We start from the raw sequence: 14,113 nt of genomic DNA on the forward strand, positions 1-14,113 counted from the left end.
CGTGTACCTTGCATGAGCTGGCATCCTGTGTTTCAGATGATGCGAGCCGTGCCAGTGTGCCATGATTCTGTTTTCTCATCTGCTTTTAGGATGGACGATGCCGAGGCCTGTTTCATTCTGAGCAGCCGCTGTGAAGTAGACAGGACGTCATCTGTAAGTTTCTAAAAGCTCTTTTAGGAAATTGTGCTTTTCTTCTTAGATTTCTTTTTCTTTTCTTTTTTTTTTTTTTTGTTAGTTTGCCAACATTCAATATTAGTGACCTGAAAATTTTACTAAAGGGAAGCAAGTGTCTCAGCTGTCTTACTGTAATAGAAGAATAGTTCCATCGCTGACCATGTGCACAAAAGTCTTCTTGAAGTAGTTTCTACTAATCCTTGGGGTTTCTGTTGATCAAAATGAAATGAGTCATGTATAGACAGAACTCGATCATTTTTAATTAAATATATCCTATGCTATGTAATTTTGTTAGAATGATCTCAGTTTCCGCAACTCAAAAACAAGGCAGATGGACCAGGCAGTTTGCATCAATCGGTTGGAGAGTTTCTAAGAATAAAATGTGCATTTGGGAAAGTTCTATTCAGGATATACGGGGTGAGGCTTGACAGTCTGTGTATTTTTGAAAGCTCCCCAGGTGATGTGGAAGCTGCTCCTACTTTGGCCATCTTTCACTTATCTGCTCTCCGTGATGTACTTTTTAGGTCTAAAGTTCTATAAACTTGCAATTAAATTAAATGGTATAATTTACCAAATTATGCCTTCTCCTTTTTAAACTGCATTTTCATTTTATTGCTTTTTAAAAAGTACTTTACTATTTTACATTGAATATGTACTATTAACGCCTGTGTTTCTAAGCCAGTGAGTCAGTCCATCTCTGGTCATACGTGTGGTGCACAGATGAGAACCTTTGTGGCTTCTGAGGTGACTGGGGAAAGGCAGAGTATGTATGGGTCTCTTAGGGATGTGATTGGCACTTTTCTGGGGCATTTAATAAGCATTCTCTATTACCTTCCTTTAGGACTGCAAGTCCTGAATGTGGCAGGCTTTGTGTTGTCCTTGCTCAAATTTACCTAAACTTTTTACTCACTTTTAAACCCACTTACTCATCCTTCATTTGAAAGGGACTGTTATGGGTTGAGTTGTGTTCCTCAAGATCTCCTATGCTGAAGTCCAAACGTCCAGTACCTCATCATGTGTACTTTCTTGGCAATAAGGTCTTAACAGAGATAATCAAGTTATACTGAGTTTATTAGAGTAGACCTTAATCCCATATGAGTAGTGTCCTTGTAAAATGGGGAAATTTGGTGACAGTCAAATAACAGAGAGGATGGCATGTGTACATTGGGACCGTCTTCCTTAAACAAGGAGAGGGGCCAGGAACGCATCCTTCCCTCACAGCCCTCAGAAGGAACTAGCCTTACAACACCTTGATTTTAGACTTCTGGCCTCCAGGACATTGAGACAATAAATTTCCATTAAGCCACCCAGTTTAGGGTACTTTCAACAAACAGATTCAAGGGCAGAGACCAAACCAGTGATTGCAAAATTTGTAATATATCTCTCTTTAAAATATGTATGTTTTCAAATTCATGTGTTCCCTCTTGCACAACCACTGTCTTAATTCAGAGCAGACTTTCCTCAGTCCAATGAAGAACTGTTTCAACTGAGCCGGCACGTTAGGTGCTCCAAACATATTCCCAGAGTCAGTGAACTTGAACGGAACATCTTCTACCTTATGTTTCTGTAATTATTTAACTTTTGCAATTGTGAATCTTGTGTCCCTCAAGTGGTAACTTGGTTTCCAGATACTTGCAGTCCTCTGGTGTCTATGTAAGGGGTGGGAGGTGTAAACATTAGGAAATAAACACACAATATCTTTTAGAGTACCTTTTACAATGTGAACATATGAGCTTTCAGTTAAACAAATGCATTCCATTTCCTCCTGACGCTCTACTAGATGGACAGGAAATGAATAAAAGACTTCACTCCTGAGGGCACAGGAGATGGCAGATGAGATGACGCTAATACAAGTTTGGAAGCTGGAAAGCAGATGCATAATAAATCTCCTATTTTTAGCAATTTAGTAATTGAGAAGATGAGAAGAGTGTACATATATAAAACCAGAATAATAGGCTATAGAACAAAACAAAAAAAACAAGAAAGAGTCAGTGAACCGAAAGGAGCTCTGAAAATTAAATACAGGGTAACAAATGTAAAATTAAATATAAGGTTTAGAAGATAAATCTAAGGACGTTGAAAGAATGCAGAATAATAAAATGACCAATAAAACTAAATAATAGAAATAGGGAGTCAAAACATGAGAAAATTGGAGGGGTTATTCAGGAAGAAACAATATCCATATAGTAAGAATTTAAGGAAGGGGATCTGGAAAATGATGGGAGAAATTATTACCAGAGATATGATGCAATCAGATCTCTCAGCCTAAAAATTGTCAAAGTGCGAAGGCCCACTTATGACAGGATAATGACTCAAAAAGACCTACTGTTTGAGAGACTGGGATAAGATGAAGAAAGACAAAGAAAAGAATGAAATGAAGAGAAGGTAAAGTAGAAGAAGAAAACATTCATAACCAAGGATGGAGGATGAGGTTTTCGGACTTAGCAGTAAAACCCAAAGGCAGTGGGTCAGTGCTTTCAAGATTCTGAGGGGAAATGCTTTTCCACTTGGAATTCTGTATCCTGGCAAAATTTGTCAAGTGGGAAGATAGACATTTACAGATATTAAAGACGTTCAGAGACACACCGTTCTCAGGAAGCTGCCGGGAGGTGCTTTTCATCAAAACCAGGGGGTGGGTGAAGACAGCTCAGGGGAGGCAGTGGGGGTTCCCGGGTCTGGATCAAAGCAGGTTCCAGGACAACAGCTGAGCGAAGACTCTGAGTGCCAGAAGGCAGGGCCGCTTCTGGAGAAAGATGGGATCAGTGTTCCTGATGTGGTCGAAAGTAAGGAGAACCAGCTGCCACCTCTGGGCAGAGGGGGGCTGCACTGTGTCCCCCTCGGACTCATTGAAGCCCCGTCTCCCCACCCCCACCCTAGGTCATAGCTCGGAATGCGACTGTATCTGAAGATAGGGCCTTTAGAACAGTAACTAAGTTAACACGAGGTCATTAGGGTGGGCCCTAGTTCAGTCTGACTGGCTTCTTTATAAGGAGAGGCGATTAGGGTGCCAGAGAGACACCAGGGGTGTGTGTGAGCCGCCAATAGGCAGCGTCCGCAAGCCAAGGGGAGAGGGAGAGGGTCCTCAGAGGAAACGAACTCTGCCGGCACTTTGATCTTGGACTTCAAGCCTCCGGAACTAAAGCAGCATGAATTTCTGGTGCTTAATGAGCCACACACCCTGGAGCGCCTTATTACAGCAGCCCTAGCAAACTGATACGGCAGATGCTGAATCAGCGATGAGTGAGGAAAACATCAAGCAAATGCCAGAAGTGACAGTTACTGCCTCCAGAGGAAAAGAGGGCGTTCAAGATTGCAAATACCATTGTAGCATTCACCAGTGTTCACTATGAAGAATAGTCACGATAATGTGAACGCTGAATATTGATCTCACCAAAGTCATCACCGACCTCTAATCAGAAGACGGGAAACTGAAAAGAAGGAAGCCTGCGATACCTGCTTTTTAAAGAAAATGTCCAGTTTTTCCTTAAGAAGATAACATTTTAAAATGTTCTAATATTGTAATGCTAATTTTCTACACAAATCTTGCATGTTTCTATAGGATTGGCATTTTAGTCAATATTGCTGTCGCTGGTATACACAGTTTAGCTCAGTTTTTCAAGGGCATTTAATAAAACAGATGAAAAAGGAATCAAGCAGATTTGACATTTAGTGAGTAGCTTTCATATGGTCGGGCGTTTTGTGTATTTATGTCATTTCCTCCTCACTATTGTTTGACAAACGAGAGAACAAATGTTTTATAGGTCAGAGTTGTTAACTAGACTTCCCAGAGTGGCAGAGCCTGGATTCTGCCCAGGTCAGTTCAGTTCCAATACGTCTTCTTTTGTAGCCAACTGCTTCTCTCGGTGATAACAGCTTCTGGGTCAAGGGGGTTACACATTTGTCAATAAAAGTGGTTCCAGTGTTCGAAATTCTGATCAGAATAACATTTCAGGCATTAATTGTCTGTTCTCATCCTTCATCTGTCCCTTAAAAGAATGCATTTACTTCAGTTCATTAAATTGTTGATCATATATTTTGTATCTCTGTTGTAAGAAAATGACTTTTATTTCCCTCTAATTTCCTTCAGCTTTCATTCCCAATTTTCCATTATCCCATTTTGGTCTTTTGTATTTTCATTTTTGCATTGAAGACGGTACCATTTACCTTTTGTCCTGTAACCAACACTAAATCTTCTGCTGTTATCTGTTGATAGACTCTAAATATTGAACTCAGTAAACATTTAGAATTTTGTGATTGTGTGCTCACAGTTCACTGAAGAGCCAGCGATCACTTTGGTTACATTTTCCTGTTCCTTTGTTGTGTTGTTTCCTGCCCTCCATCCCCTGCCAAATTTTTAAAATCAGCTGTACTTTGTAGGTATCTGTTACCATTCATTATGTAGTTTTGGTTACTGTTTATTGTAGATTTGCCATTTACACTTATTATTCTATCTTATGTAGATTTATTATTTACATTTTTACATATAGTTTATATGTCTTAGTCCATTTGGCTTCCCTTATGTATGGGGTTAATTGACAGTCTTCAAAGCAGGATCCTTTGTATCCTTCTTTGACCTGAGTGTGGCGTTTTACACAAGAAAAAAAAGTGCCTCGTATAACACTAGCACCACGTCTAACTGTTAATTCGTTCACTGAGTATTTATTGTCTGTTCTGTGGTCCAAGCACTGATGAACCAAATGAAGGTGCGTTGATGAACATGGCGGCTCCGTAAGCCGCTGCCCTCGCGGAGCTGACCTGCGAGCAGGAGTGGCAGTCAGTGTGCTAATTAAGTAAGTCCATGAGCAGAAGGCTAGATAGTGATGAGGACTTAGGAGAGGACAATGGGGAGGAGGCTTATGAAATGTTAGGGAAGGTTGACCTTCTAGATTGAATCATTAATGAAAAAATTTGAAAGATTAACTTAAAGTATAATCATAAAGCTCACTAAATTTTTTTCTTTTTCTGTTTTATTAGGTAGAATTATTACAGTTTGACTGCACATATACATTATGTTGTATGTAAATTCATATATACAATGCACTGCAATATTTTTTCCAGTTTCCATATAAAGCTCGTTAATTATTAAAATAGAGAACACATCAAACAACAGCGTGTTCTTATTTCATTAGAATATGTTTATGGTACCTGTTCCTTCAAACTACTTTTCTTCCCACAGGTATTACCCTTTCTTTCTTCTCTTCTTGTCCAACTTCTTGAAGAAAGCAACACTCACTGTTTCAAACTTATGACCTCCTTAGACTCCCCATTTCAACTTACACTCCATCCGTATCACTGAAGCTCTTCTTTCCAAGAATACCAAATGTCCCCTGGTAAAGATCACTTTTTATTTTTATCTTACTCGTTTGCCCTATTTTGTTCGATTATCATTGGCACCTTTTTTCTCCTTAATGTCATTCTCTTCTCCAGTTGCTTTTGTGTCCTCACCCTTTGTACTATTCTTAATTCTTAGGCTATTTTTTTTTAACTTTCTTTTAAAGATACTTATTTCTTTGTAACACTTTAAATATCAATGACACCCAAGGTACTTTTCTTGGGATGCTTTATCACTTCATTCTTGATGCTTCTCCCTAACTACAGAGCCAGCACCCACTGCTAAATTACGAGCTCGTTTGGGTTGGATTGTGTTCCCTGCCCTCCAAATTGTTATCTTGAAGTCCTAACCCCTAGTAGATCAGACCTGATCATGCAGAGATAATCAAGTTAAAACAAGTTCATTAGCGTTGGCTTTAATCCAGGATGACTCGTGTCCTCACAAGAAGGGGAAATTTGGAGACAAACAGAGAGAAACAGTGTTATATCAGCAGAACTAAGCTATCTTCAAGCCACAGACAGAAGCCTGGAACACATCCCCTCACAGCCCTCCAGAGGAATCCACCCTGTTAATGCTGTGATTTTGGAATTCTTGCCTTGAGAATTGTCAGGCAGTACATGTTGTTGTTGTTGTTGTTGTTGTTGCTGTTGTTGTTGTGTAAGCCTCCTGCTTTGTGGTAGTTTGTTATGGTAGCCTTAGTTCTAGAAGCAGAATGCTGCTGTAACGAATACCTAAAAATATGGGAGGGGCTTTAGAGTCGACCAATGGGTAGCCGGTAGAAAAGTTTTTTGGTGAATGATTGAACAAGCTTAGATTGCTTTGAAGACCTTTCTGGTAGAACTACAGACACTAATGGTGAATTGGGAAGGTTCAGAAAGAAAAGAGGCATGTGTAGAAAAAGTGCATACTGTCTTGAAAAATACGTATGTCACCATGAACAGGACGTTGCTGGAATTCTGAACGTTAAAGGTGCTCCCGACGAGTCTCAGACAGAAGTGGGGGACGTGCCATTGGAAACTGGAGGAAGGATGGTCCTCGGTATAAAGTGGCAGAGGACTTGGCTGAATTGTGTTTTGTTGGAGAAAAAGTAGAATTGGAGAGTGATGAACTTGGCTATTTCGGTTGAGGGGATTTCTGGGCAAAGCGTTGAAGGAGCAGCCTGGTTTCTCCTTGCCCCTTAAAGTAAAATGGAAGAGGAGAGAGAGAAGTTGAAGAGAGATTTGAATAGAGGATTTGTGTAGACGGTACCGTGACCTGTCCTACATTTTAAAAGATCACACTGGTTGCCGTGCAGAGAAAAGTGTGCATGTGGGAGGGACCAGAGAGAGGACTGAAGAAGGGTGACCAGTTAGAAGCCAAGAAGGGTAACTGCGGTGAGCAGCCAGTGACCTCGCAGTGGAGATGTTGAAAGCGCCACTTGTGGGGCATTTTTGAAACTCGTCGATATAGTGGATGTGAATTTTAAAACAGAGAAGACAGAGTCAGTCCTGGGTCATGTGAACTTGGAATAGTACGTTGACATTTATGGACATTGGAATGATTGGGGAGACACAGATTATTGGAATGATTCAGGAGAAGCAGATTGGGGAAGAAAATCAACCACACGTTAAGCATATAGATTTTGAAATGTCTGTGAGGTACCCAACTGGAAATACTAAGCAGGTAGCTGCATGCACACATTGGGCTTCAAATGAGTGTTTAAGCTGAAGATGTGAATTTGGGAGTCGTCCTAATACAGGTGTATTTTAAAGCCACAGGACTGGGGGGAACCACATAGAGTTTGCATGTAACTAGCAAGGAGGAGTGTTTGCACTGAAGCCAGGTACCGCCCGTTATTTAGAGGTCATGAAGAGGAGAGGGATCCAGCAAAGAAAAAGAAGTGAGTAACAAAGAGGGCCAACAGAGAGTGGGGCTCTGCAAACCAAGTGAAAGATGTGTTCAAATAAGAAAAGAATGTTTCAAATACTTTGGACTGAATATTGGTCATTGGACCAGTATTAGTAACTTACGTTGTGGTCATTGGACCAATATTAGTAATTTATATTGTGATCTGTTTTGAAAGGTGCAGACACTTTACTTTTGAACGTCTAAGACGTTCACTCAGTCTATCAGCTGATGTGCTCCTACTGTTGAAGACTTGCACAAAGCTAAGTCTCTTCCCCGAGTCATTCTAACACACGCGTCATCATTAATTTACCCTCTGGATAGCCTTTCTTGGCAGTGCTGAGGAGTTTGATTTTCTTAGCTGAACTAGGCCTATGAGTGTTTACCTAAGTGATCCGCTTCTGAAAAAAACCAAACTCTGTGTGCTTTGCTCCTTTAGCTTTTTGGGGTCACAATTGATTTTTCGATGTCTCTCTTCCTAGAAATAAAAAAAGAAAATAACTAACTTTTATTAGCCATCACTTAAATGTCAATTACAGGTCAGAGACCATTTTTATATATATTTATACCTATTACGTATGTGATGTAGTTCTCACAGCCCTGCGAGGAAGTTCTTACGAGCTCCAATTTATAGATGAGCAAACCAAAGCTCAAGTTAGCTGTTTTATTTAACCTTCTCAGGAGCATGGGGCGGTAGCTCACAGACCTCGTGTTTATACCCTACTCTGTCTGTGTCAAAGAAGAATTCTACTGGACAGGGTTAAACAGGAAATTAAGACTTTACTGAAGGCTGTTGCCCAGGGGAGAGGGATTGAATTCAATTCCTGAAACCAAAGGCTGGAGGAATCTTATGCTCTGGGGGAAGCTGGTGGAAAATACTGGGTTGGGGAGGCTGGTCAGTGTGAGTACGCCGGTCATCTGCTAACTGAGCTTTAGGAGAGGTAGGCTCCCCTCCCCCCACAGAGACTGGGAGGTGAAAGTAAATGCTTTAGGGAAGGGAGGTCAGAGGACTATGTTCTTGAAGGAACCTATCAGAAATTCAAGCCTCGGGGAGCTTTAAGGCCATCTTCGTCATCCAACTCCAAACACTTGGAGTGTAACTCTCAGAAAAAAAAAGTTATACTCTGCTGTTAGCTTTCCTTTTAAATGTCAAAGATCTTTCTTTTTTTCTGATTATTACATGTAAGTTTGAATATATGAAATCTTAGAATAGAATGCAGACAATCACTGAGCACTCAGCCAGTAGTTTCTCTGAAAGACCCTTCCAGGCAGCGTGAAAAAACTGAAATAAAGTGTTTGCAATTACAGGGGTGGAAAAATAATTTTCCTCTACATTCTAGCTTCTGTGGCTGCCATCACCACCCCTGTCACCCCTGTAATAAATGACAGGTTAACAAGAGCAAAACAAACAGAAGTTTAATAACATGTGTATATCATGCCTGCATGGGAGATACTCAGGAAAACTGAGTGAATCTCCCCAAAACGGCCCAAGCCACCTTGAACACTGTCTTTAGCAGGAGACAAAAGAAAGGTGTTGGCAGTGGGAGTCTGGTTATGGGAGGTCATCAAGGAAAGTGCAGCGAGGTGGTTGCACAGATTTACATTTGGTGCTTTCTCCGTCGATGAAGCGTTTCTAGTGATTTCCAGTCCTCCTTTTTGGTACAAAGAGATACCCTTACAATTGGAGATTTCCCTTTTGAATATAAGTTTCCCTTAAAAAAGGAAAAATTCTACTCTGATTTAAGAGCTTCTCTTGTGTCTACGTTTTTTCAAGAAAAATCAGCTCAAAATAATCCTTATGTAAAGAGGCATATTTTGGGTGACACATTCTGCTATTTTTCACAATTCAAGCTTTTTTTTTTTTTTTAATAAAAGTTTGTTTTATTTTAAGTGGACCCATTTTGGGCATTGAAACACTTTAACATATAATCATTGTATTGTTTTATTCCTTACTTAAATGTACCTTAAATTCTTTAGAGAGGTTTTGCAAGTTTATTTTGCTTTTTATTCAATCCAATGGTTACCGTAGTCTCAAAAAGATCTTTCTGACCAATTCATAAAATTCCAGAATTTTAAACTGTGGCTTTCAAACTTGCTGAGACTCGCTGGAGTCACTTGTGTAACTCATGTTTTAATCCTTCCAGAAATAACTTTTGGGAAATTCTTGACAGATGATCATTACTGGGTTTCAGTTACATGCTTTCCAGATAGCCAAAACTTTTTATGAATGACTTTAATTATTACTCATTTGGCATTTGTCAGTGAGTTTTATGATACCTTGAGACACTGTGGTCATAACTTTGTTAAGGAGAATAAGGAGATCAGGGAGACTCTGGGGGGTGGCAGCCTGGAGTGGGGTTTGGTGTTGAGGGCGGATTCCTCCAGAACCTGGGGAGGGACTTAAATAAGCAAAAGACACTGTTTAAGGGACGTAGGGCTCTGAATAAATGACTGGAACTCAGGCCAACAAGCACTAGAAAACAATCCAGGATTTTAACTCCAAGAAGCATAGTACAAAATAGATTCTATCTCTCAACAGGGGAAGACAGAAAGGAGACATTTGAACTGATTATGGTTGACTTGGTGCTGAGTCTCAGAATTTCTGGCTACATTCTGATAATACGTTATACCTGGGAATTCAGACAGGCAGTCGGGTTTTTGCCATTATACGTTAGTAAGAATTAGTGCGCTCTCAGAAACCAGAGTAGGATTAAAATCCCCGAGAGATCATTGTTAAAAGCAAGGAAGTACAAGTAAGAGCAAATTTATTTACAAATTTACTGTTTACTTCTTTTTTAATAGACTTGATTTTTTTTTTAAGTTTGGGGTTTACAGAAAAATGGAGCCAGAAATATAGAGGATTTTTATGTCTGTGACCTCCCCCCAATTTCCCATGTTATTAATATCTTGCATTAATGTGGTACATTTGTGATGCGATTGATGAGCAAATATTGATAAATTATTATTACCTAAAGTTCATAGTTTACATTAGGGTTCACTCTTTCTGTTGTACATTCTGTGGCTTTTGACACATGTGTACGTATCTGCCATTACAATTTCATGCAGCAAAGTTTCACTGCCCTAAAAATCTCCTGTACCCCACCTGTTCACCCCTCCCCCAGCCCCCACTCCACCAAGCGCCTACCAACCACCGAACTTTTTACTTTTTCTACTGTTACCTTTTCCAGATACCATATAGTTGGAGTCATACAGTACATAGCCTTTTCAGATTGTCTCTTTTCAGTTAGCAATATGCATTTGAGTTTCCTTTGAGTTTCCTCTATGTTTTTTCATGGCTTGACGGCTCATTTCTTTTTATTGTTGATAAATATTCCATTGACTGGACGTTTGTTTATTCAGTCCCCTACTGAAGAATGTCTTGGTTATGTCCTTTATTCAGTTATGAATAAAGTTACTGTAAACATTCAAACGCAGGCTTTTGTGTGGATAAGTCATTTGGGTAAATGCCAAGGGGTTTAATTGCTGGATTGTTTGGTCAGAATATGTTTAGTTTTGTAAGAAGCTGCGACTGTCTTCCAAAGTGCCGGTGCTGTCTTGCATTCCCACGAGCCATAAATGAGACTTCCTGCTGCTCCACCTCCTCACCAGTGAGTGGTGTTGTCACTGCTTTGGATCTGAGTCATTCTAGTAGGTAGGTTGTGGTGTTTCATTGTCCTAATTTGCAGCTCTTAATGACACAGGATGTTGAGCATCTTTCCATGTGCTTATTTGTCACCCGTGCTTGGTTTTGGGTGAGGTGCCTTTTCAGATCTTTTGCCCATTTTTAAATTGTGTCGTTTTCTTATTATTGTCTACTTCTTTTATCCTGTCAGTAACTTTATATTTAAAATGCATTTCTTCTTATAGCTTATAGATGAATCTTTTTGTCTTTTTTTGGATCTTCTTTATGTTTCAGAATGTTTGGTCCATTAACATTTCATGTCATCCTTCATGTGGTTGGATGTAAGTCTAACCACATTGTTTTCTGTTTCTTTCCCACTGACTTTTGTTCCTATTTCCTCTTTTCTACTCTTTTAAAAAATAATTTGACTTTTTTTTTTGGAATTCGTGTTAATATACTTATTGGCTTTTTAAAAGTGCCTTTTGAATTTTTTTTGGTGACTGTCCGAGGGACTACCCTACACTTCACTTGCTTTTTATAGTCTAATTCAGTGAACATTATACCACTTTCTAAAATGAGGCCCTTTGCTTTCTCTTCTGCTGGCCTGTCTGCTGGGGTTGTCAGGCGTCAGTTATCTCCATGGCTTTAAAACCCCACAAGATAATACTGATTTACATCAAAGTGTCCTGCCTTTGTTTTCCTCTAAGAGTTTTATGGTTTCTAGTCTTACATTTAGGTCTTGGATTCACTTCGAGTTTATTTTTGTATATAGTGTTGGAGGCTGTTCTGATGTCTTTCTTTTGCTTGTAGCTGTCCAGTCTCCCCAGCATTGCTTATTGATGAAACCTTCTTTTCTCCATTGTATATCTTTGCCTCCTTTATCATAAATTAGTTGACCATAAATGTGTGGGTTTATTTCTGGGCTTTCTATTCTGTTCTATTGATCTATATGTCTGTTGGGGGGGGTATTACCATACTGTTTTGATTACTGTAGCTTTGTAGTATAGCCTAAAGTCAGGGAACCTCATTCCTTCAGCTTCGATTTTCCTCAAGATTTTTTTTTGGTTTTATGAGGTCTTTTGTGTTTCCATACAAATTTTAAAGTTGTTTGTTCTGGTTCTGTGAAAAATGTCATCGGTATTTTGATAGGGATTGCATTGAATCTATAGATTGCCTTGGGTCATGTGGTCATTTTAACATTAATTCTTCCAATTCAGGACCATGGAATATCTTTACATTTGTTTGTGTTTTTTCCCCAATATCTTTTCATCAAAAAAGAGTTTTCCATGTATGGGTCTATTACTTCCTTATTTGGTTTACTCCTAGGAATTTTATTCTTTTTGATGCAATGGTAAATGGGTTTAGTTTCTTAATTTCTCCTTCTGATAGTTCATTGTTAGTATATAGAAAAGCAACAGATTTCTGCATATTAATTTGTACCCTGCAACTTTGCCAAATTCACTGATAAGCTCTAGTAGTTATCGGTGGTGTGTTTAGGGTTTTCTGTGTATAGAGTTATGTCATCTACAAAGAGTGACAGTTTTACCTCTTTCTTTCCAATTTTGATTCCTTTTATTTCTTTTTCTTGCCTGACTGCTGTGGCTAGAGGACATGCAGATGGTCAAAAAGTACGTGAAAAACTGCTCAACAACACTAATCATTAGGGGAACACAAAGCAAAACCACAATGAGCTATCACCTCACAGTTGTCAGAATAGCTATGATGAAAAAGAGCACAGACAGCAAATGTTGGCAAGGATATGAAGAAAAGGTAACCGCTATACACTGTTGGTGGGAATGTAAATTGGTGTAACCATTGTGGAAAACAGTATGGAGATTTCTTAAAAAACTAGAAATAGAACTACCATATGACCCAGCTATTCCACGCCTAGGTATATATCAAAAACAAACAAACAAACAAACAACAACCCCAAACTCTAATTTGAAAAGCTGCATTCACATCATTGTTCGTAGCAGCATTTTTCACAATTGTCAAGATATGTAAGCAACCTAAGTGTCTATCATCAAATGAATGGGTAAAGAAGATGTGTATATACGTGTATACATACATATAACACAATGGAATACTACTCAGCTATTTAAAAAAATGATATTTTGCCATTTGCAACAACATGGATAGACTTGAAGGATATTATGCTAAGTGAAATGTCAGACAAAGAAAGACAAATACTGTATGATATCACTTAATCTAAAAATATAACAAAGTAGTGAATATAACAAAAAAACAAATTAGTGGTACCCAGTGGGGAGAGGGAAGTAGGGCAGGGGCAATATTGGGGTAGGGGATTAAGAGGTACAAACTGCTATATATAAAATAAGCTACAAGGATATATTGTACAACACGGGAAATATAGCCAATATTTTATAATAACCATAAATGGAATATAACCTTTAAAAATTATGAATTGTTATGTTTTATACTTATAGCTTATATAATATTGTACATCAGCTGTATTTCAATTAAAAAAATAAAATGTATTGGCTAACTGGGTGGCATGTTTCTCTAACATGGTCAGCTTCTTGTAGCCAAGGGTTCTGCATCCTAGAATTCAACCAACTGTAACTCAGAAATATTGGGGGAAAAAAATTCCTGAAATTTCCAAAAAGCAAACTTGAATTTGATGCCACCTGGCAACTATTTACATAGCATTTACATTGCGTTAAATATTATAAGTAATCTAGAGATGATTTAAAGTGTATGAGAGGAGGTGCATAGATTGTACGCAAGTGCTAGCCATTTGTTTAAAGGACTCGAGCATCCTTGTATTTTGTTATCCACAGGGAGTCCTGGAAACTGAGGGACAACTGCAATTTGCTTTGATTTATTCAGTTAATTAAGTAATAATTTATGGGGTGACACTATGTAAAATTTCATGTTAAGCATGATTTTCACTACCTTTCTCAGTCTTAGCGTCTTTTATGAAAAACTTTTTTTGTTGTTTTTTTTTTTGTATCTGAGAGTTATCGATTTCTTCCAACACAGACACATAAGCATGCACATGCAGAATCAAAATCCTTTTATTTTTTCGGTTATATAAATAAGTAAGAAATGTATTTTCCTCACATATGGTCACTACAGCC

At 38.8% G+C, this 14,113-nt stretch overlaps 1 protein-coding gene across 2 annotated transcripts in view; it reads left to right on the top strand.

The window, feature by feature from the left end:
• KCNT2 (potassium sodium-activated channel subfamily T member 2) overlaps nt 1-14,113 on the top strand; it is a 282,806-nt gene that overhangs the window by 147,680 nt on the left and 121,013 nt on the right. For both annotated transcript variants that reach the window (XM_010974039.3, XM_074351598.1), the window contains exon 12: nt 90-153. In XM_010974039.3, the coding sequence (XP_010972341.3) occupies nt 90-153 (64 nt within the window). The remainder of the gene's footprint in view (nt 1-89; nt 154-14,113) is intronic.

The sequence above is a fragment of the Camelus bactrianus genome, chromosome 23 (genome assembly GCF_048773025.1).
Source record: "Camelus bactrianus isolate YW-2024 breed Bactrian camel chromosome 23, ASM4877302v1, whole genome shotgun sequence".
In the NCBI taxonomy this organism is placed as follows: Eukaryota; Metazoa; Chordata; class Mammalia; order Artiodactyla; family Camelidae; genus Camelus; species Camelus bactrianus.